At 41.4% G+C, this 24,672-nt stretch overlaps 1 protein-coding gene and 2 long non-coding RNA genes across 6 annotated transcripts in view; 1 reads left to right on the top strand and 2 right to left on the bottom strand.

Annotated features, from left to right (window-relative positions):
* Window positions 1-7,049, bottom strand: part of HECTD2 (HECT domain E3 ubiquitin protein ligase 2) — an 86,758-nt gene extending 79,709 nt beyond the window's left edge. For 2 of the 3 annotated variants that reach the window (XM_082339437.1, XM_082339439.1), the window contains exon 1: window positions 6,755-7,049. In XM_082339437.1, coding sequence (XP_082195563.1) covers window positions 6,755-6,892 — 138 coding nt within the window. In that variant the 5' untranslated portion in view covers window positions 6,893-7,049. The remainder of the gene's footprint in view (window positions 1-6,754) is intronic. The other variant, XM_082339438.1, reaches the window with a different exon arrangement.
* A 62-nt stretch (window positions 7,050-7,111) lies between these two features.
* LOC309604710 lies at window positions 7,112-20,756 on the top strand. Its single transcript, XR_014231002.1, has 3 exons — window positions 7,112-10,013; window positions 16,557-20,443; window positions 20,653-20,756. It is a non-coding gene; the product is annotated as an uncharacterized lncRNA (long non-coding RNA).
* The window catches only part of LOC309604720, a 50,437-nt gene continuing 43,323 nt past the window's right edge, over window positions 17,559-24,672 (bottom strand). For both annotated transcript variants that reach the window (XR_014231015.1, XR_014231016.1), the window contains exon 2: window positions 17,559-23,923. This is a non-coding gene — a long non-coding RNA (uncharacterized lncRNA). The remainder of the gene's footprint in view (window positions 23,924-24,672) is intronic.

Below are 24,672 nucleotides of genomic sequence, written 5' to 3'. Positions count from 1 at the left end.
GGGAGTCAGGTTGATAAAGGTAGTATCTGTAGAGCTTGAGGCTTGATATAGAAGGTTGTAAAGCAGTTCCCTAGTGGCCTAGTGGTTAGGATTCGGGGCTTTCACTGCTGTGCCCGGGTCCGACCCCTAGTCAGGGAACCAAGATCCCGCAAGATGCGTGCAAGTCGCAGCCAAAAAAGAAAAAAAGAAAGCTTGTAAAGGCAAGTACTGAAGCCATAGGACAGGATGGGAAAGGGCTGGCTGGCTTACGTGAATGCTTACTTTGTCAAGGCTCTTTCTTAAATACTTTATGTGTATTAACTAATTTAGTCTTCTTATCTACCCTGTGAGGTAAGTTCTATTACTGTTTTCCCCATTTCATAGAAAGGGAGCTACAAATAGCAAGGCAGTATCATACTGGACACTTCTAGAGGTTCTCTGGTTCATAACTTATGTTTTTTTTTTAAATAAATAAATAAATTTATTTATTTATTTTTGGCTGTGTTGGGTCTTCGTTGTTGTGTGCGGGCTTCTCATTGCGGTGGCTTCTCTTGTTGAGGAGCACAGGCTCTAGTCACGCGGGCTTCAGTAGCTGTGGCATGTGGGCTCAGTAGTTGTGGCTTGCGGGCTCTAGAGCGCAGGCTCAGTAGTTGTGGCGCACAGGCTTAGTGGCTCTGCGGCATGTGGGATCTTCCCAGACCAGGGCTCGAACCCGTGTCCCCTGCAGTGGCAGGCGGATTCTTTTTTTTTAAATTAATTAATTAATTAATTAATTTATTTATTTATTTATTTTTGGCTGTGTTGGGTCTTCGTTTCTGTGCGAGGGCTTTCTCTAGTTGCAGCGAGCGGGGGCCACTCTTCATCGCGGTGCGCGGGCCTCTCACTGTCACGGCCTCTCTTGTTGCAGAGCACAAGCTCCAGACGCGCAGGCTCAGTAGCTGTGGCTCACGGGCCTAGTTGCTCCGCGGCCTGTGGGATCTTCCCAGACCAGGGCTCGAACCCGTGTCCCCTGCATTGGCAGGCAGATTCTCAACCACTGCGCCACCAGGGAAGCCCCTGGTTTGTAACTTATAATGACCATTTTTCTTCAACTGTAAATATAGTCAAATTATTCATGTCCTAACATCCTGAGTTAATTTTGAATGGGAGGATAAGTAGGCAACTACAATATGGCTTTGCAATTAAAAAAAAAGTTGGCAGACGACTTTACAACCCACTCAAAATTAGACACACCTTGGTTATGTATTTATGTAGCGACAGCCCTCCCTTTTTGTGTCTTATGACTCTCTGATCACTCTTCTTTAATGAGATTGCTTTATTTTACATAGAATTTAATGATACATTCATACCATAATTAAAACTGATATTATCAGATATTCTAGAATACATATTTCTCTCCCGTAACAGTTCTATCTCTAGTAACAAAGTTTTGAACAAATTTGTCAGTGGACCACATCCTTTTTTCTAAACTAGGAAATACTGCTATAGGTACGGGTTCTTTGAACCACATGGTCCCTGACCACAGATACAGAGTACATGGACTAAGGCAAAGAGCATGGCATTTTTTTGAGCAAGAAAAGTCTCAACTGCAACCGAGCTCTGCCCCTTACTAGCCATTTTACCCTCTGGCAAGGTATACTACACATAACCTGACTCCCAGATTCCTGTCTGTTAAGTGGGAACAATATCTTCCTCATGGTCACAGCAGTTAGATGATTGGCTTTGGTTGCACTAACTGACTAGATGAAAGATACATGGAAAATGCCTGGCACAGAGTAGGCACTGAAGTAAATAGTGGCAATTACTTGTATTATTTATATGTATTACACATATGCATAAATGATGCATTTTTGTAATACCTGTGGTTTATTAAATTGCTTAAGACACTTTTACCACCATAGCCTTCATTCTTTCCCATCTCATCTCGTTTAAAAAGGGTACAAAATTTTCCAAAAATAAGTTTGTTCCAAACACCTAGATGGGCAAGTTTTATCGAAGTTCACACATACACGTTTATTTGGAATGCTGTTGGCTGGATTGCCTTTTTACGTAAATGTTTTTCTCTGAGAGAACTTATCTGCAAACTTTAGAATCCTTTTTCTTTATTAATCTTCCTTCTCTTTCATCCCTGTTATCTAGGTTCCACTAGATTCCACTTCGTGTGGATTCTTCCATCCCTTATACCTTATCGCATGGCCACAACTCTAGTGGATGCCCCATCATCTCCAGTATGAACTGCAGAGCTCCTTCCTTGCCCTCTTTCTCCTTCCTCCTCCAGTCTAACTACCTCTAATTACTACCACTAATTTCATTATGTTGTTCCTCTATTTAAGAAACTCCAATGGTTTCCTGCTAAGAACAGGAAAAAAAAAGTCCCAACTTCCCCACCTGCTGATTTGGTCCAGCCCCCATGCAATCTCACTTACCTCCCACAAGTTGCCAGCATGTTCCCATTGGGCTTACTTTATTAACTCCCTAATTCTTCCCTTTAAGCCTCGTTCACATTGTTTTCCCCACTGGATTACTTTTCCCACTTGCTTTTGCCCATCCAAATCCTATCATCCTTCAATGGCCAGCCAACCTAAATAATTACCTTTACTTTAAGGCCTTTCTTCGCAGTTCTGCACACACTGATTTCCTTTCTCTGATCTCCTATAGCGCAAATTGTTTCTATGGCACATGGTGGCTTTTACACATTGCTTTGCTTTGCTGTGTTTTCATGTGTCAGCCCTGCCTACCCTGAGGCAGGAATCTTTTTATTTTTTTTTAAACTTTGTGTTTTCTGTAGCATCTAGCCCAAAGCTCAACATAATAGATGTTCAATATCTGGTAGTTACATTTTGGCCCAGAGGTTCCAGCAAGCCCATTTACACACTCCTGACACAACATGTACAAACTTCTCACTCTTGTTATCGACTTCTTACCAAATCCTCTCCACATACCTTAAGCCTTGCTCTCACCCTCCCCCTGCTTGACAAGTCTCCTGATCTTCATTGTGGGCAAACTTCCCTTTACCATCCTAAAATGATGTCCTCCGTTTCCTTTCACCTCTCTGACCTAAGTAAAGTCTAGCTCTTTCTTGAACCCTATGCCATGGAGAAGCTCCCTTTCTCTTCTCACCTGATTTAAATGATGAAGTAGACAAACTCATCCTCACTTATCACTATTATCTGCTCCTCCTTTGACCCTTTTCTTCTTCCCCATTCACCAATTTTTTCTAACTTCTGTATTACAGCAGCAACTAATTAATAATATTCTTCTCCACTCTAATCTGTCAACTTCAGTAAATATTCACATCGTTAGCCCTTCATATTCCTTATTCCCCTTAGCTCTGTAAGCCTATATCACCTCTCCACAGCAGCAAGGCCAAACCCCAAACGCTGACAGGCCTCTGAGGGCTCTATCTTGCACCTGTGAGCATCTCTAACTAGAAGCACCTTTACTGCCATTTCTTTCAATTCCCCACTACATCTGATTTCTGCTGTGCCTCATTCACTTAATCCATACCTTTCACTACTCCATTTCAAATGCTGCTCTATTAACTAAGCAGACTTGGGGCAGTGTACTTAAAATACAGACTCCAAGGAGCTTTTTTTTTTTTTAACCTTTTATTTATTTATTTATGGCTGTGTTGGGTCTTCGTTTCTGTGCGAGGGCTTTCTAGAGTTCTGGCAAGTGGGGGCCACTCTTCATCACAGTGCGCAGGCCTCTCACTATCGCGGCCTCTCTTGTTGCGGAGCACAGGCTCCAGACGCGCAGGCTCAGTAATTGTGGCTCACGGGCCTAGTTGCTCCGCAGCATGTGGGATCTTCCCAGACCAGGGCTCGAACCCGTGACCTCTGCATTGGCAGGCAGACTCCCAACCACTGCGCCACCAGGGAAGCCCCCCCAAGGAGCTTTTAATTCACTACACAGAGCGTCAATTTTCAATCTTAGCTACAACTGAGAATTAAAAAAAATAAAAGATGCCTGAGCCCCACTCCCAGAAATTGATTTAACTGGCCTGCATTTGGGCCTGGGCAATGATGGCCAGGTTTGAGACCACCGTGTTAGGCACTTGCTGGCTAGAATGGATTTCCTGAACACTTAGGCGGTCTTAGGATCGATTAATCATGTTAGGCCTGTTCTCTCCTGCACCCTCAATCCCACCCCTGCACCTTTTAAAAAATTTTTGGGATACAATCCCAACTCTTTAAGCTTAATTAGGGTCATCATAACCTGACCTTCTCCTTATTTCAGGGAACCGTCACTCTATTTCCAAACTCTCACAGAAATGTGATACAATGATTTTTGGAAAAAGCTAGTACCGTAGGGCTACAGTAATTGAGTCATAAACTCAATCTACATAGGCAGAGCTGTTAACCTGGGGCAAAAAGGAAAAATCACTAAAATGGTTCAAAGAGATAAGTTACTGATGGCAATCAGGTTCCTAAGCAAGCCTCCAGAAGCTCTATTTGATCCACATGGAGGCTGGAAAACAACCAAGCAGGCCACAAGCTGTCTTTCCCTGCCCCCCACACCAAGGCATTCCCCACCTACAGATGAATTCGGACATTGTGCCAGCTCCCTGGTTTTCTCGCCCTCTGGAGGACCAAGCACAGATTTTCTTGACTAAGGCTTTACATTGCTATAGCTCAGAATTCCAGCTCTAGAAATCTCTTTGACAAACACACACCACATATCATCATCGATAAGTTGCTCATCTTTCCCTTGCTCTCCTAACTCTTGCTGCAAAACCTAAGTCCTTTTCTCTCCTGATGTGACTCAGAACATCAGTGCTAATGATAAACCTCTGTCATTTCTAAGAGGCTTAAATTTTGAATGTCACTTAAAAAAACAAAAAAACAATGCTATCAACCCTGTTTGTAAGGCACCAGAAACTGCCTTCAGAAATCTCAGGTGTTTCTATTCATTCGTGTCCTCTTCTGATTTAACCTATGTCTTTTCAAGGTTTTATTCAAGATCTTAAAAAACTTCTTGAACTCTATTCTTCTGTTTGTCTAGTAGTACAAGTCCATATTCCTTTATTACACTTCCAAAATCCTCTAAGCTCTTAAAACTGAAAGAGCTTATTTGGTAATAAAACATGTACCTGATCTGAACTCTCTGACAATCCAACCTGAGCTGAACTGACAGGAAGCTACCGATAGACCTTACCTCATTTGGTGTGAACAACGCATACATTTCACTGCAGAGCTGTTAATATGCTCGATTATGGGGAACTGGCCAGGACCCCACTGTGGATGTTATACATGATACATGTACTGAATTACCTTTCTAAAATCCGAAGAACTCTGAATTTCAAAGCCCCAAGGTTTCAGATAACAGTCTGTAGACTTGTATCCATCCACACTGTAAAGTTTTTATTTCAAGTCTTCAATTTTTCAATTACACAGAAATAAATAAGTTTGGGGGAGCGTGCTTACTTGAGGACCTAAACCCATTCACATAACTGTTCCTATAAGCATGTATGCATTCACTGTTTTAAACTGACTTAGAAATGAACTGTTGAAACACTGCCTATTTGCCAGTTAAGAACTTCCCAGATAGGCTCTGAAAGCCCAGGAAACCAACAGCAAGAACTGGGTCTACAAGCAGTTGGGTGACAAATTCCTTCAAAGCATTTCCCAAGGTAATTTCTACCTGCAACTCCAACTTATCAATCAACTGTAGTAATTTTTTAAAGTGTCATTTTATCACTGTCTACACTCTGCTGTGCTCATTTAACGTAAAGAGCTTGTTCTAACAATTTCCAGTTCACAGTTCTTAGACATTTTCGAAAAACCTACCAAATCAAAACATTATTCCTATAACACTTTAGAGTGAGCTATTTTAGTAAGTTCTTAGTCATTTAAGAGGGAGGTTTTAAGAAATGAATTGCAAGCAGGAATAAACAAAATGTACCATGGTCTCTAAACTTTTACTATTTTGTCACGCACGGCTGCATGACAAGTCATGCGCTTTAAATGTACTAAAGTTTCAAGAAGTATTTAAATATGATGTCAAATAAAAATCTCAAAAATCAGAGGTTAATTTTGTGTGTGTGCTCCAAAGTAAACAGTCAAAACCACCAGTAGAAACAGGGAAGGGAGGCTGTCCCATTACATCATCTGGCAATATGTAGTTTGAAGCCTGAGAGCGCTCTCCAAATAATCCTTAAAAAAATCCATCTGGGAAATCATCCCCGTGAAGCTTAGATCACTTGAGTTTAAATAAAAGGTTAAAAAAGCTTCCCCACCTTACGTCACACGCCTGTATCATATGAAAAATAAAACCACCATCGAGGCTGACAGCAACGGAAAGGTCACAATTAGGTGGAAACTCGCCGCAGAGCCTGTTCAATCTGAAGGGGGAACGGAAAGAAAACCGAGGAAAAGGGGGAAATATTCGCTCTCCCAAGACAGGCAGATAGCTCAGCGGAAAACCCACTCCCGCCTGCCTGACACCTTATCCTTATCCAATAGATGATGCCGACTCCAAGATGCTGGTCATTTCCGCAGAGAAAGTGGGAACCCCCCAAGCCAGAAAATAACCGAAAACAGCCAGCGTATCCGGCCACCCCGACATTTCCCGAGGGTGGAAGGTGCAGATAGCGCAGTGATCACGGCTGCCCACGAGGCACAACTCCTTGATTTCGGCCCGAGAAAGGGGAGCCTGAGCGCTTCTCCCCGGGCGGGTCCGGGGCTCCCCGGAGGATACGCGGGTCTCCGAGCACCCCTCTCCCCCCGTCCCGACCTGCCGTCGGGGCGCCCCGCGGCCCCCGCCCGGCACCTACCGCAGTCGCACCGGCGCCAGCCGACACGATGGGCGGCAGCTTCTCGCGCTCCGGTTCCTTCCCTTTCTTCTCCTCGGGCGCAGTCGCCGCCACCGCCGGCGGCGCGGCGGGCGAGGGCACCCGATCCACCTCACTCATGTCAGGCTGAGCAGCGGGAGCGCTAGGCGGCGGCGGCAGCGGCGGCGGCGGCGGCGGCCGGGCTGCTGCTGGGGCTGGCGCTGCTGCCGCCGCGGCCGCGAGAGGGCTCTGCGCCGCCGCGTCCAACCTCAGCCGCCGCTCCGCCCCCGCCCGCGCCCGCGCCCGTGCCGCGGACCCGCTCCGCGCGCGCGCCCGGATGCCCCGCCCCCGCCCCCGCTCGCTCCACCCGCCAGCCGCTCCCGACAGCTGCTCGTCTCAATCGCCCCCGCCCTGCCTCCTGCTGGGCTCGCGGGTCGCGCGTCCGGGACGCTGGCCGCGGCCGCCCTCGCTAACCCCTGGGGCCAGGAGAGGAGGCGCCGCCGCCGCCGCTGCGCCGCCATGTTGTTTGCGGACTGTCGCCCGAGATGGCAAGGAGGGGTTTCGGACTAGAGGCTCAGGACTTGGGGGGACAAGGCGAGGCCTGCAAAGGGTCGCGCAGGGATAGAGCGTGCCCGAGTGGCGCCTGTGGGGCGGGGCGAGCGCGGCAGCCTCCTCTGCACGGACGGCCCTGACTTGGGGCGCGTAGACCCGCGGGATCTAGGCTGGTGGCCTTTTCCTCCCCAGCGCCCGCAAAGCCGTCGCCTCGGGGCCGCTGCTTGTCCCTGCCACCCCTGGCCGCCCACCCGCCCGCTTGCCCCAGGAGAGAGGTCTCGAGCCTGCGCATCCTTTTTTAGTCGACCGACCCTTTCTAGATGCCCAGAGATCCCCCACCTACAAAGGAAAAGCCTAGGGTGGGGGGAAGGGAAGTGAGACGTCGTGGGCTCCACCTTCCGCACCGCTGGGTGGGACGGCCAGGCCACACTTTCCATTCCTGTTCCTCTCGTCCCCACTTGGACTGCCAAATCCGCCTCTCCCTTCCCGTCCCCACGCGCCTACATCTCGCTCTCTCCCTGCATCCCTTTGCTGCCTCCGATCCCTTCCTTTTATAAGTTACAGATGGACAGACCCAAGCTCTGCCGCATAGTCCTTAATGTCATCATTAATATGGGAACGAACTTTAAAACCGAGGAGGAAAGCTTTTAATCATGATACTAAACCACCCCCAGCCCCGCCTCCATCCCCACCCGCACGATGAAGCCACATAGACATTTCCTTTCCTTTCCGCCCCTCCTTTTGCTTGTCTCAGTCCGCTGGAGCTGCGGAGACACCTGCTGATCTAAGGGAAGGGAGAGAGCAAGAATGCGCTGCATCGCCTATTAAAAATAGGGAATTTCTTGACATTCACATCTTCAGATTTTTCGGTTGCGGCTTTGTTATATTACTTGAGATTGAGTGAATTTTCAGATCAAGGATACCCAGATCCAAATAACCAAAAATATCTCTGAAACATGTTTGGGACGATGTTTGGGTTATCTATTATTTTACATAATTCAGAGTTATTAGCATAACTAAGTACTAGTTACAGTGCATCGTGAAATGAGGTTGCATGTTTTTCAAGCCCAGACTTTGTAACAAGCAGATCTGAAGCAAACCATGTAATGAATATAATAATTAGTATTCCAGATTACCTTCTAAATTGTAAATTCTGACGTTCAGTTGTAAAAAGGCTTTCTAGTTTTACTATAGTTGCTGTCATCACCTATTTAAACGTTCATTAGGAAAAGGTTTGAGGTGCCATATAGTCGGCAAAAAGTATTTCATTGCTAATTAGCCTTGGAGGGAAATGATGTGGACACATTACTTTGAAGCATTCTCCTTTCTATTTTTCTTGAATTCTTTTTCAGGATTTTCTTTCCTTCTTAGACCTCTGAAATACTCATTCTATAGGGAGGAACATACAGTTATTTCCTACTTTTAGCAGGTCAGTGTGCTGATCTTTTGATACAGCAACAACTGAAATGTTATTTTATAAACGGAAGACTTTACAGTTCAAGAGAGTCTATACTGTGAAGCTAGGTTAATAGAACAAATAGTAGGGAAAATAGCACAATCAGCCCTCCACACCCACAGGCTCTGCCTCCACCGATCGAAAATATTAGAAAAAAAAATTCCAGAAGTTCCATAAAGCAAAACTTGAATTTGCCACCAACTATTTGTATAGCATTTACATTGTATTAGGAATTATAAGTAATCTAGAGATGATTTAAAGTATGTGGGGGGCTTCCCTGGTGGCACAGTGGTTAAGAATCCGCCTGCCAATGCAGGGGTCACGGGTTCAAGCCCTGGTCCGGGAAGATCCCACATGCCGCGGAGCAGCTAACCCCGGGCGCCACAACTACTGAGCCTGCATTCTAGAGCCTGCTAGCCACAACTGCTGAGACTGTGCACCAAAACTACTGAAGCCCACGCACCACAACTACTGAAGCCCGCGCACCTAGAGCCTGTGCTCCACAACAAGAGAAGCCACCGCAATGAGAAGCCCATGCACTGCAACGAAGAGTAGCCCCCGCTCGCCACAACTAGAGGAAAGCCCACATGCAGTAATGAAGACCCAATGCCGCCAAAAATAAATAAATTTATTAAAAAATAAATGAGTAAAGTATGTGGGACCATATGTGTAGGTTATATGCAAAGACTATAACATTTTATAAGGGACTTGAGCATCCTTGGATTTTGGTATCCACAGGGGCCCTGGAAACAATCCCCCTTGGTTGGAGGGACAACTGTATCCTTTTTCCTATTGTTTTCAACTAGATTTAGTAATCTGTGATTAAAATGATTGGATGAGAAACCACGTGAATTACATGCCTTATGCTTTCCCTTTTCATGTGTGAGACTAAATAAAAGTTTGTACATGTCACATTCAATAGAACAAAATGCTTTAATACTGGCAAAACAAGGCAAGTCAGAAATTTTAATTTCTGCTACTGCACCAGAATAGATAATCCACTTCTACACAAGTCCACTGATTAATTCACCTGTGAGTTACATACAAAAAAATGATAATTCGTTGATGTTCTCTTTTACTTCCTGTTAAATACCTTGCTCTCAATGCACCACCGCATCCCTTCTTCATCCTGATGGGCTCCAGGATGGAGGCTGGAGAGTGGGAAAGGGGCTGCTGGAAAGCTGCAGAGTGATGGCTCCAGTGGGCTTGAGAAACATACTCCTACCTGCCACCAACATGCTTCTGAAGGCCCAGGTAGGAGTGAGAGGGTTGTGGTACAGGACATACAGAGAGCTCTGGTCATTCTGTACAGCTCTACCAAGTGTCAGCAAAATGTGCAACAGTGATGGCATTTAAGTACAAACCTGTTAGCCCAGGAAAACCTGGGAGTGAGGCAGGAGAAACATTTCACCTTCCTAAGTCCAGGAGGAGAATGTGAGCTCATTCATATGCCTATAGAGTATAGGAGTTTGGGGGCAGGGTGGGGAAGCTAGAGATCTGGTTGTTTCCGTGAAAGAAAAGCAAAGACCAAATTACAAGGTAATGAAGGGTATAAATTATAGATAACATTCTACTGTAATTATATACAGTGATACTACAGTGAACGGTAGCAAAGTAAGTTCTGACAGGTTGGTTAAAAGTGGTTTATAAATAACACCTTAATTATATAAGGTAAAGCTATGAATTAGTGAACATTTTTTTTTTATACAGCAGGTTCTTATTAGTCATCCATTTTATACACATCAGTGTATACATGTCAATCCCAATCGCCCAATTCATCACACCACCCCCCACCCACCCACCCCCCAACGGCTTTCCCCCCTTGGTGTCCATACGTTTGTTCTCTACATCTATGTCTCATTTTCTACCCTGCAAACCGGTTCATCTGTACCATTTTTCTAGGTTTCACATATATGCGTTAATATACGATACTTGTTTTTCTCTTTCTGACTTACTTCACTCTGTATGACAGTCTCTTGATCCATCCACGTCTCAACAAATGACCCAATTTAATTCCTTTTTATGGCTGAGTAATATTCCATTGTATATATGTACCACGTCCTCTTTATCCATTTGTCTGTCGTTGGGCATTTAGGTTGCTTCCATGACCTGCTTATTATAAATACTGCTGCAATGAACATTGGAGTGCATGTGTCTTTTTGAATTATGGGTTTCTCTAGGTATATGCCCAGTAGTGGGATTGCTAGGTCGTATGGTAATTCTATTTTTAGTTTTTTAAGGAACCTCCATACGGTTCTCCATAGTGGCTGTATCAATTTACATTCCCACCAACAGTGCAAGAGGTTTCCCTTTTCTCCACACTCTCTCCACCATTTGTTGTTTGTAGATTTTCTGATGATGCCCATTCTAACTGGTGTGAGGTGATGCCTAATTGTACTTTTGATTTGCATTTCTCTAATAATTAGTGATGTTGAGCATCTTTTCATGTACCTCTTGGCCATCTGTATGTCATCTTTGGAGAAATGTCTATTTAGGTCTTCTGCCCATTTTTAGATTGGGTTGTTTGTTTTTTTAATATTGAGCTGTATGAGCTGTTTATATATTTTGGAGATTAATCCTTTGTCCATTGATTCGTTTGCAAATATTTTCTCCCATTCTAAGGGTTGTCTTTTCATCTTGTGTATGGTTTCCTTTGCTGTGCAAAAGCTTTGAAGTTTCATTAGGTCCCATTTGTTTATTTTTGTTTTTATTTCCATTACTCCAGGAGGTGGATCAAAAAAGATATTGCTGTGATTTATGTCAAAGAGTGTTCTTCCTATGTTTTCCTCTAAGAGTTTTATAGTGTCTGGTCTTACATTTAGGTCTCTAATCCATTTTGAGTTTATTTTTGTGTATGGTGTTAGGGAGTGTTCTAATTTCATTCTTTTACATGTAGCTGTCCAGTTTTCCCAGCACCACTTATTGAAGAGACTGTCTTTTCTCCATTGTGTATCCTTGCCTCCTTTGTCATAGATTAGTTGACCATAAGTGCGTGGGTTTATCTCTGGGATTTCTATCTTCAATTTCCATTGATCTATATTTCTGCTTTTGTGCCAGTACCATGTTGTCTTGATTACTGTAGCTTTGTAGTATAGTCTGAAGTCAGGGAGTCTGATTCCTCCAGCTCCTCTTTTTCCACTCAGGACTGCTTTGCCTATTCGGGGTCTTTTGTGTCTCCATATAAATTTTAAGATTTTTTGTTCGAGTTCTGTAAAAAAAATGCCATTGGTAATTTGATAGGGATTGCATTGAATCTGTAGATTGCTTTGGGTAGTATAGTCATTTTCACAATATTGATTCTTCCAATCCAAGAACATGGTATATCTCTCCATCTGTTTGTATCATCTTTAATTTCTTTCATCAGTGTCTTATAGTTTTCTGCATACAGGTCTTCTGTCTCCCTAGGTAGGTTTATTCTTAGGTATTTTATTCTTTCTGTTGCAATGGTAAATGGGAGTGTTTCCTTCATTTCTCTTTCAAATTTTTCATCATTAGTATATAGGAATGCAAGAGATTTCTGTGCGTTAATTTTGTATCCAGCAACTTTACCAAATTCATTGATTAGCTCTAGTAGTTTTCTGCTGGCATCTTTAAGATTCTCTATGTATAGTATCATGTCATCTGCCAACAGTGGCAGTTTTACTTCCTCTTTTCCAATTTGTATTCCTTTTATTTCTTTTTCTTCTCTGATTACCGTGGCTAGGACTTCCAAAACTATGTTGAATAATAATAGTGAGAGTGGACATCCTTGTCTTGTTCCTGATCTTAGAGGAAATGCTTTCAGTTTTTCACCATTGAGAATGGTGTTTCTGTGGGTTTGTCATATATGGCCTTTATTATGTTGAGGTAGGTTCCTTCTATGCCCACTTTCTGGAGAGTTTTTATCATAAATGGGGGTTGAATTTTGTTGAAAGTCTTTTCTGCATCTATTGAGATGATCATATGGTTTTTATTCTTCAGTTTGTTAATATGGTGTATCACATTGATTGATTTGCATATATTGAAGAATCCTTGCATCCCTGGGATAAATCCCACTTGATCATGGTGTATGATCCTTTTAATGTGTTGTTAGATCCTGTTTGCTAGTATTTTGTTGAGGATTTTTGCATCTATATTCATCAGTGATATTGGTCTGTAATTTTTTTTTTGTAGTATCTTTGTCTGGTTTTGGTATCAGGGTGATGGTGGCCTCATAGAACGACTTTGGGAGTGTTCCTTCCTCTGCAATTTTTTGGAAGAATTTGAGAAGGAGGGTGTTAGCTCTTCTCTAAATGTTTGATAAAATTCACCTCTGAAGCCATCTGGTCCCGGGCTTTTGTTTGTTGGAAGATTTTTAAACAGTTTCAATTTCATTACTTGTGGTTGGTCTGTTCATATTTTCTATTTCTTCCTGGTTCAGTCTTGGAAGGTTATACCTTTTTAAGAATTTGTCCATTTCTTCCAGGTTGTCCATTTTATTGGCATAGAGTTGCTTGTAGTAGTCTCTTAGGATGCTTTGTATTTCTGCAGTGTCTATTGTAACTTCTCCTTTTTCATTTCTAATTTTATTGATATGAGTCCTCTCCCTCTTTTATCTTGATGAGTCTGGCTAATACTTTATCAATTTTGTTTATCTTCTCAAAGAACAAGCTTTTAGTTTTATTGATCTTTGCTATTGTTTTGTTTCTATTTCATTTATTTCTGCTCTGATCTTTGTTTGCTTTCCTTCTGCTAACTTTGGGTTTTGTTTGTTCTTCTTTCTAGAGTTCCTTTAGCTGTAAGGTTAGATTGTTTATTTGAGATTTTTCTTGTTTCTTGTGGTAGGCTTGTATAGCTATAAACTTCCCTCTTAGAACTGCTTTTGCTGCATCCTATAGGTTTTGGATCATCGTGTTTTCATTGTCATTTGTCTCTAGGTATTTTTGATTTCCTCTTTGATTTCTTCAGTGATCTCTTGGTTATTTAGTAATGTATTCTTTAGCCTCCATGTGTTTGTGTTTTTTACGTTTTTTTTTTCCCTGTAATTCATTTCTAATCTCATAGTGTGTGGTCATAAAAGGTGCTTGATATGATTTCAATTTTCTTAAATTTACTGAGGCTTGATTTGTGACCCAAGATGTGATCTATCCTGGAGAATGTTCCGTGCGCACTTGAGAAGAAAGTGTAACCTGCTGTTTTTGGATGGAATGTCCTATAAATATCAATTAAATCTATCTGGTCTATTGTGTCATTTAAAGCTTCTGTTTCCTTATTTATTTTCTTTTTGGATGATCTGTCCATTGGTGTAAGTGAGATGTTAAAGTCCCCCACTATTATTGTGTTACTGTCGATTTCCTCTTTTAGAGCTGTTAGCAGTTGCCTTATGTATTGAGGTGCTCCTATGTTGGGCGCATATATATTTATAATTGTTATATCTTCTTCTTGGATTGATCCCTTGATCATTATATAGTGTCCTTCCTTGTCTCTTGTAACATTCTTTATTTTAAAGTCTATTTTATCTGATATGAGTATTGCTACTCCAGCTTTCTTTTGATTTCCATTTGCATGGAATATCTTTTTCCATCCCCTCACTTTCAGTCTGTATGTGTCCCTAGGTCTGAAATGGGTCTCTTGTAGACAGCATATATGTGGGTCTTGTTTTTGTATCCATTCAGCAAGCCTGTGTCTTTTGGTTGGAGCATTTAATCCATTCACGTTTAAGGTAATTATCGATATGTATTTTCCTATGACCATTTTCTTAATTGTTTAGGGTTTGTTTTTGTAGGTCCTTTTCTTCTCTTGTGTTTCCCACTTAGAGAAGTTCCTTTAGCATTTGTTGTAAAGCTGGTTTGGTGGTGCTGAATTCTCTTAGCTTTTGCTTGTCTGTAAAGCTTTTGATTTCTCCATCGAATCTGAATGAGATCCTTGCTGGGTAAAGTAATCTTGGTTGTAGTTTCTTCCCTTTCATCACTTTAAGTATATCATGCCACTCCCTTCTGGCTTGTAGAGTTTCTGCTGAGAAATCAGCTGTTAACCTTATGGGAGTTCCCTTGTATGTTATTTGTCGTTTTTCCCTTGCTGCTTTCAATAATTTTTCTTTGTCTTTAATTTTTGCCAATTTGATTACTATGTGTCTCGGCATGTTTCTCCTTGGGTTTATCCTGTATGGGACTTGCTGTGCTTCCTGGACTTGGGTGGCTATTTCCTTTCCCATGTTAGGGAAATTTTCGACTATAGTCTCTTTAAATATTTTCTTGGGTCCTTTCTCTCTCTCTTCTCCTTCTGGGACCCCTGTAATGCAAATGTTGTTGCATTTAATGTTGTCCCAGAAGTCTCTTAGGCTGTCTTCATTTCTTTTCTTTCTTTTTTCTTTATTCTGTTCTGCAGCAATGAATTCCACCATTCTGTCTTCCAGGTCACTTATCCATTCTTCTGCCTCAGTTATTCGCTATTGATTCCTTCTAGTGTAGTTTTCATTTCAGTTATTGTATTGTTCATCTCTGTTTGTTAGTTCTTTAAATCTTCTAGGTCTTTGTTAAACATTTCTTGCATCTTCTTGATCTTTGCCTCCATTGTTTTTCCGAGGTCCTGGATCATCTTCACTATCATTATTCTGAATTCTTTTTCTGGAAGGTTGCCTATCTCCACTTCATTTAGTTGTTTATCTGGGGTTTTATCTTGTTCCTTCATCTGGTACATAGCCCTCTGCCTTTTCATCTTGTCTATCTTTCTGTGAATGTGGTTTTTGTTCCACAGGCTGCAGGATTGTAGTTCTTCTTGCTTCTGCTGTCTGCCCTCTGGTGGATGAGGCTATCTAAGGGGCTTGTGCAAGTTTTCTGATGGGAGGGACTGGTGGTGGGTAGAGCTGGGTGTTGCTCTGGTGGGCAGAGCTCAGTAAAACTTTAATCCGCTTGACTGCTGATGGGTGGTGCTGGGTTCCCTCCCTGTTGGTAGTTTGGCCTGAGGCAACCCAACACTGGAGGCTGCCTGGGCTCTTTGGTGGGGCTAATGGTGGACTCTGGGAGGGCTCACACCAAGGAGTACTTCCCAGAACTTCTGCTGCCAGTGTCCTTGTCCTCACAGTGAGCTACCGCTGCCCCCCACCTCTGCAGGAGACCCTCCAACACTAGCAGGTAGCTCTCTTTCAGTCTCCCCTGGGGTCACTGCTCCTTCACCTGGGTCCCAATGTGCACACTACTTTGTCTGTGCCCTCCAAGAGTGGAGTCTCTTTTCCCCCCAGTCCTGTCAGAGTCCTGCAATCAAATCGCACTAGCCTTCAAAGTCTGATTCTCTAGGAATTCCTCCTCCCATTCCTGGACCCCCAGGTTGGGAAGCCTGACGTGGGGCTCAAAACTTTCAGTCCAGTGGGTAGACTTCTGTGGTATAAGTGTTCCCCAGTTTATGAGTCACCCACCCAGCAGTTTTGGGATTTGATTTTATTGTGATTGCACCCCTCCTACTGTCTCATTGTGGCTTCTCCTTTGTCTTTGGATGTGGGGTATCTTTTTTGGTGAGTTCCAGTGTCTTCCTGTCAATGACTGTTCAGCAGTTAGTTGTGATTCTGGTGTTCTCGCAAGAGGGCGTGAGAGCACGTCCTTCTACTCCGCCATCTTGGTTCAGGGCTGTGAACTTTTTTTTTTTAAAGAAAACATCTTTTTCACATTTCAACTGAGTGTTGTTCTAAAGTAGTAAACTTGGAGAAATGAACTTTAGCCATGTTGACATTGTTGAAAAACATTGTTAGAACTCTTCCTTAGATTTAATTGCTGTGGCTTTTAAAAACTACTATTAAAAAAGATAGCTTGTCTTTATTACATGAACAATACATTGTCATTACAGAAAAAGTTATAAAATACAGATTAGCAAAATGAGGAAAATAAACTCTGGATCCTTCCCAACTTCAGGTAATCACTAAGACCTTGGTCTGTATCTTTACAAAATCTCCCATCTGTCTGTCTGTCTATTTATCTATCTAAACACACACATAGTGTTTCTTGCTTTGTTTTTATAAAAACAGAACATCCTGAAATACTGTTTTGTATCTGTGCAACTCATTCTTGAGAATACCCCCAGTGGTGCAGTAGATCTATCTTTAGAGGATGAATTTTTAAAAATTACTCAATGTTATGGAGGGCCAAGACTGAGGAATAGAGTGGGTGATGATCAAACTTTATATTTTGAATCAGACCTCTCTTGAATCTGTTCTTTCTCTGTGGATTCCCATGGCCATTAACCTAGTCAATCCCTTAACATCTCTAACCCAAATTATTTCCGTAGCTTTCCAACAGGTCTTGCCTTCAGTGTTTTACCTGCTCCTATTGCTACCAGAATGACCTTTTCAAAATACATAACTTCTTGTCAGACCTTTCTTTAACAATACTTCAATGATGTCTCAAAGCAAAACTCTGAAACCCCTAGTGTAACATTCACCTGAATTCTTTATAAAGAGCTCCTTTTCTTAATGTCCTAACTAGAATCAATTGTTTCTTTCTTTCTGCTCCCAGAGTGTTGTACACACATATTTATGCACCTATTATACTACATTATAGTTATTTGTTCCCCCAGTAGGTCATAGCAGAGAGGGGAAAGGCCATGTCTAATTGCACCTTGAATCCCCACATGTAGCACACTATCTGGAGTGTGCTGTTGAGAAGGCACTCAGTAAACTCAGAGTAAAGGAAAATAAGATGTTTTCTTAATGTGGCTTTTAAGGGGCTCTGAAAACAGTTTCCAAAGAGGAATGACAAAAATGCTTCAAGTGATGAGATGCACTTATTTCTTTTTTTTCTTTTTTTTTAAAATTGAAGTTGATTTACAATGTTTCAGGTGTACAGCAAAATGATTCAGTTTTATATATATATATTCTTTTTCAGATTCTTTTCCATTAGAAAAGAATAGGTTTTTACAAGATATTGAATATAGTTCCCTGTGATGTACAGGAGGTCCTTCCTGTTTATCTATTTTATATATGATAGTGTGTATCTGTTAATCCCAAATTCCTAATTTATCCCTCCCATCCCCTTTCCCCTTTGGTAACCATAAGTTTGTTTTCTATGTCTATGAGTCTATTTCTGTTTTATAGATAAGTTTATTTGTATCATATTTTTTAGATTCCACATATAAATGATATCATATGATATTTGTCTTTCTCTTTCTGACTTACTTCACTTAGTATGATAATCTCTAGGTCCATCCTTGTTGCTGCAAATGACATTATTTCATTCTTATTTAAGGCTGAGTAATATTTCGTTTTATATATATATATATACATACATACCTCTCTCTATATATCACATCTTCTTTATTGAGCTGCACTGATTTAGATGATTTGTTCTGGTATTGCCTCTTAAAGAAGTCTTGATCTTCTAGCACAGTGCTGTCCAATAGAACTTTCTGCAACGGTGGAAATGTTCTCTATCTGTACTGTCCTATATGTAGCCACTAGCCACATGTGGCTACTGAGTACTTGAAATGTGACTATCGTGACTGAGGAACTGAATTTTAAATTGTAGTTAATTTTAGTTAACTTGTATTTGAGTAGCTGGATGTGACTAGTGGCCAGCATATTGGACAGCACAGCTCTAGAGTGTGAACTTGAAAAGAATAGCCCCAAATTAGTGGCACCCTTATTAATAAACTTTAATGTATCTTAACTTCATGCTTCAGAATATATGCAAGCAAACATTTCCCAAATGATGAGGGCAGGTCTAAACGAGCTCTAAATGGCTAAGCCTAAAAGACTAAATAGCTTATTTCTTTTTTGGGGGGAGAGGGTTCTTTTCTTTACTATTTTCACAGAAATTTGCGTTTTCAGAAGTGGATGAGATTAACTACATCTTGTCTTAGCCCAGTGCTATGTAGAAATGACCTTAATCTGGTGCTACAGAGAAGAAAGTGTTAATGGCAGTAAAGTTGAAATGTCTGTATATGTTTTCAAGTTGGTTTTGGATGCCCTCTTTAGACATTTCCAAAGAAATAACAATATCCAAAGAGATAAATATATCTACATATATTTATACCTCATCTAAATCTTAATCCCAATTTTACATTTGCTTTCTACACATGAGACAAAAATAAATAAAACAATAAATGTCAATAAAAGCATGCATTTATTTATAATTTTAATTAATTAATTAATTAATTTATAATTCCATGCATGATGCACCTATTTCAAATTTTCATGAGTCTAAGTTAACAGTAACTCTGTATGTCCTAAGGTTGCTGAAGACGGCAAAACAAGTCAGAATGGCAGACACCGTTATTCATTCTTTCTTTTTGTGTTGCTAGCAAAACGCTGATTTAATTTGGCATGGCAATATGCCCAGTTAAGAGTGGTTTCTTTTCTGGAATTCCTTGCAGCTAGAGGTGGGCACGTGACATAATTCTGACCAATGAGGTGTAAGCTGAATGGTTTAGGGGAAGTTTTTGCTACCTTTGTCCTGCCTGAAATGAGGATATGATGTGTGTATATGGTGCTACAGTCTTATAACCATGAGGCTGCAAGCATGAGGATGAATGTCAAAGGACTCAGGACAGTGTAGTGGGAAGACAGAAGGATTCTGGAACATTCATGAAATTGGGGAACTGATATACCAGCTTGGATTGTCTATATTTGGTTTTTCTGTCATTTGTAGCTAAACACATTTCTTTTACACTCAGCTTGCACACATACGAACCCACAATTTTTTTTCTTAGTTGATCCCAAAACTAGTTAATTGGTTGAATTTCTACTGGTTTAACCTGTTGTTTCAGTTATAAAGACACAACCCTAATCAAGTAAAATGTCTCATCTTAATTCTAAGATTTTTGGAAATTGTAGTAACCTTTATAAAAGCATGAACTTTATTGTTCAGAGTTAGAAAAGATGCCTCTATATTTCAACTCAAGGTACTGGAAAGAGTTAAATTAGGAGTTATGAAAACTGGCTTTTAGTTTTGGTTCTTCCAGTTTTTAACTAATTAAACTAACTAACTTTGAGTTAGTTTCCTGATCCTTACATGGATGTTGTGAAGCAAAATGAGAAAACAAAAGTGCCTTTTGAATTACAGTGCATTTTAATAAATCTAACTTAATGAGCTCTTACTAGGTAATAGAGAATCTGCTAAGCACTTTCCAAGGATAGGTTCATGTATTCTCCTTAGGAATCTACTTTTAATATTGCCATAGAATAGGAACTCATCCCCATTTTATAGATGCAGAAATTAAGGAATCATCTAGTAGACTGTGCAGATTCATCTCTTTACTTCCCACAAAGCACAGCATAGTTGCTCAAAAAAAAAAAAAAAAAAAACTTCTGGCAGGAACAGATGTGCATTTTATTCCTTTTGAGGTCCTGTAATTGTATACCATTTAGGATGTTGTAAACTCATAGATTTGGCCATGATAAAGGATGGCTACTGAAGGCTTACCCAGCACCTCCCTCTTGCCTGACTTCCTAATGGAACATTTTCTACTACAGATACTGAAATAATCATCCTTTATTAAGGCAATCCAAGTTCAGCATCTCTGGCTAACAATTTCTCTTGCCTCTAGACGTTTTTGAGGACAGATACAGAGGATCTCCAGCCTTTTGCAACCTCCTGGCCCACAGGCTCAACAAACATTTTTGAATGGATGAATGTTAAATGTTTCACCAAGACGCTGCTTTTGGAGGCTCTGCAAATGTTACTATGTTACAGTCATGTTTTGATCAGGAGAGCAACAGAGGATATTCTGGAAAGATCTGAGTAAATCTTACATTATTTAAATATATTAGGTATTAAGAGTTTATTTCTGAAGGGCAGGCTAATATGAAATTGGGATTCCCAGTATCGCTGTTTAGGTGGAGGCATTAGCACTTGGGGGATACACTCACATGATAAATTTCCTCCAAAAACAAAAGAGATGCATTAAACCTTCCTGGATGACTGTATTTCTATCACATTTTTCTTCATAGGAAGCTGAAGCCCTGAGTCACTTCATCAGTGGCAGGATAAAGGTACCCTGTGATGTGAGGATTGCCAACATGAGGACACCTTCCAGAATGTCAAGGAGTTCCTGGCTTAAGGGTCTGTGCTAATGCATTCTGATGATCATGGACCATTGTTTCTTATCTCTGAGACTTCTTTTCACCATGCAGGAGCTTTGCTTTGTGACAGAATGCTATATGGCACTAAAACATCTACTTGAAAAAAAAGTGCTGTCAACGTAGAAGTATTAATACATGGTAAAAAACTCATGGTGAAAATCAAGAAGTTCCATGACTACCTTGATACTCAAATGCTTTTATAATTATATTGATTACAAACCTCTTTTGGAAACCCATTTCTAACGACAAATTTGTACTCTTCGTGATGGCCCTGTCATAGCGTTAGTTTCTTTTGTCCATCGCTGCAGATGGGACACTAGTCTATAAGCCCAGAAAAGCCAGGATGAATGTCAATGCCCTCGGCTATCTCCCACTGTAGATAATGTGCCACTGAAAGTTTTAATTTTAGAAGGCCTTCCTGACTGTTGCCAAAATTTGGCCTCTGTACCCCGGTGCTGCATTAAATCTTGGAGACAGTTTTGGGTGAGGTAGAAAAGAATAGCTTTATTTCAGGGTGCTAAGCAAGGAGTCCAGGGCAACTAGTGCCAAGACCCGAACTTCCTGAAGGCTTTCAGGGAAAGGTTTATAAGACAGGGTGAGGAAAGGGGTTTGTGGGGTGTGTGATCAGCTCGTGGGCATTCTTTTATTTTATTTTATTTATTTATTTATTGGCTGTGTTGTGTCTTTGTTGCTGCGTGTGGGCTTTCTCTAGTTGCGGCGAGCGGGCTCTACTCTTCCTTGCGGTGCAAGGGCTTCTCATTGTGGTGGCTTCTGTTGTTGCGGAGCACGGGCTCTAGGTGTGCAGGCTTCAGTAGTTGTGGCACATGGGATCAATAGTTGTGGCTCGCAGGCTCTAGAGCGCAGGCTCAGTAGTTGTGGTGCACGGGTTTAGTTGCTCTGTGGCACGTGGGATCTTCCCGGACCAAGGCTCAAACCCACATCCCCTGCATTGGCAGGCAGATTCTTAACCACGGTGCCACTAGAGAAGCCCCGTGGGCATTCTTCTGATTGGTTGGTGGTGAGGTAATTGGGAATCAGCATCATCAACCTTCTGGTTCTAACTGGTCTGGGGTCTACGTGCTTGTGGGTAGCATACAGTTAACTTCTTCCACCTGGTGGGGGGTTTCAGTATCTGCAAAACAGCTCAAAGGACACAGCTCAGAATGGTATCTGTAGTCCTTGAGGAAGAACTAAAGGTCCTTGACTTTGTTTAACGGCTAAAGTATTATTATTTTGTCTTGCTTTACTGTCTTCCTTTCTTTCTGCATTTTCTCACTTCTCTGATTATATTCTTTTACTAAAGTTTTTCTACAGACAAAAGGCAGCCAGATGACATGCATGGGGCCTTATTCTGGGAAGGTCTCATAGGGTCCTGCTTGGTTACATGACCACCTTTATCTGGTTGATAAAATTGATAATTCAATCACCAATTAGCCAACATTACTGATCACTCACTATACAGCAGGCAACATATTGGACTGGGCGCTTAGGATACAAGATTATGAAACTATCCCCAGAAGTTTACAGTGTACTGCCATGGTCCCCAAACTTTTGTGTAGCAGACTCTCTTGGTAGCTTTTTAAAATGCAGACTTTCAGACTTCACCCAGAGATTAAGACTGTCAAATTCCAAAATCCTCAGGTGGGAATGGGGGAAGGGTAGGCCTTCATGTTGTAGTCAACAGAATGGTAATCTCTAGAATGTGAATGTACCACCTTTGTACCTGTAGAGTCTTGGAAGTAGAGTGGGTGTTGTAGAGTCTTCCTAATAACCATTTCCCCATCTTTTGGTAAATACGCATTCCTCATATACGCATTCCCCATCCCCACCCAGTGTGCTTCAGGAGACCGCGTCACCATGTCTGGTTGAATGGGCCGGCACGTTGCTCCGAGTTCTTCAGCACGATCCCATCTCTCCATCACAGTATTTGGCTTGGGAATGGGCACCTGACCCAATAAGAGGTGAAGAAGTGTTTTATGGGAACTTTTAGGGGACGATGTGTTCTTACATAGACAACTTACAGGAACAACCATCTCTCTTCCAAGATGTGGTAGAATAAGCGAGTTCCCAGGGAGTTAGGGATACCGCTCTTCAGAATAAAGCTGACCCCATGGAGGGCAGAGAAGGAAAAAAGGGACCAAATAGTTAATGACATTGACGAGCCACTCAATTTCTTTGGCTCATTAACTCCTGTTTCTTTTGAGAAACAGTGTATGTGTGTGTATGTATGTGTGTTTGTGGTGTTTTTTGTTTGTTTGTTGTTCAGTTGTTGTCATTACTTGCAGTGAAATAAGTCCTAGCTGTTGCGGTAACTGTGAGGTTGCCCCAGGAATCCTCATTGTAAACAAGCTACTCCAGGTGATTTTAAAGTAGGTGGCCATGAACCGAGTCTAATACGTTTGGGTAGGTATATTTTCAGAGAGTAGAGGTGTCTGCCTCATAAGCTTACTTTTGAAAACTAAGGAAAATATGTAGGTTAATAAAAAATGTTTAACTAAATCATATTTAGTGAGTTGTGTTTTGAAGCTTTGACTCATTTGTCCATAATGCATCCATCAAGGATAAATGATTTTTGAAACTTAAAATCATACATTTTCTGCTCTGCTAGCATAAGAAATGATTTCACTGCAACCACAATGACTACAATTGTTATGTCTCATGTGGTAAATTGGAGAAAATGAGTTTTAAGTAATCATTACTTAGGGAAAATTGAACTGTCACCTTAAATAGTCAACAGATCAGAAAATTTAAACAAAGCTAAGAGTTCCTTTACTCTTCAACTCCATTAAAGTAAAAAATGCTGCATAAAATTGCTGTGCACCATTATTGCCATGTTGCCCTTTCAGATATTGTTACCAGTCCAAGCTCAAACTGCTCACCACATGACAGGCCAGTAAATCGAGAGACGAGTTGCTGGGGCAAGGAGTAGCAACTTTATTCGGAAAGCCAGCAGACTGAGAAGATGGTGGATTCGTGTCCCAAAGAAACATCTTGCCTGAGTTAGAATTCAGGCTTCTTTTATACTAAAAGTGGAGGGAGTGAAGTCAAACATTTCCAGGTTCTGGTCAGCCTCCGGAGGGGATGTGTTAATTTCTTCCTCCCTGCAGGCCTTCACAGGTGGGCCTGGTCAGGATGTTTCCTGTAAGCTAAGCAAAGGTATTTTAGCTTAACGTCCATTACCTGGGAGGCAGGGTTCCCAGAGATGGGCCCTTATGTATAATTTAAGCTTATAGGCAACATCCCTTTAGTGATTAACTTGTAATAGAATACAAAGTTTCTTCCCTATTACAATATATCTCACTGTTGATGAGATAGTGAAATACTAAAATTTAATGAATCATAGATCAAAATGGACAAAAGAAAATTGTATTGATTATTAACTCATACCTTGGAGGATTAGGTATAAAAAGATTTCCATAAATGACAACTCATTAATATTAATATTCTTTTTACTTGAAGGTACTCATTGTATCTGTGATTAACCCGTTACTTTCCCAAAAAGATATTTTCTAAGGAAAGGACCTGAAGGAAAAGGGACCAAAACAATCTTAAAAAGTTTTCTATAAAATTCCAACATGCACTATTAAAAGACCTCTATTTGATTAAATAAAATAATCTTATATGATTCTAAAAACCTTATCTGTGGCACAGGTCTGAAATCTTTCTGTCTGGCAACTGAGGTCTCTGAAAGGCTGATTACTTGAGGCAGAAGTTCCATTGGTCAGTATGGTAGGCAGAATTTCTGAAATGCTCCCCCAAAATGTCCCACCCTAATCCCAGCCCCTGTGAATGTGAAGCTATCTCCCTCCTGTGATTGTGTTATGTGACACAGCTGACCCTAAGATAGGGCGATTCTCCAGGTGGACCTCATCGAATCATACGCGTCTT

The sequence above is a fragment of the Balaenoptera borealis genome (assembly GCF_965194805.1).
Source record: "Balaenoptera borealis genome assembly, chromosome: 10".
Lineage (NCBI taxonomy): Eukaryota > Metazoa > Chordata > Mammalia > Artiodactyla > Balaenopteridae > Balaenoptera > Balaenoptera borealis.
This window is presented reverse-complemented; position numbering and strand designations above follow the sequence as displayed.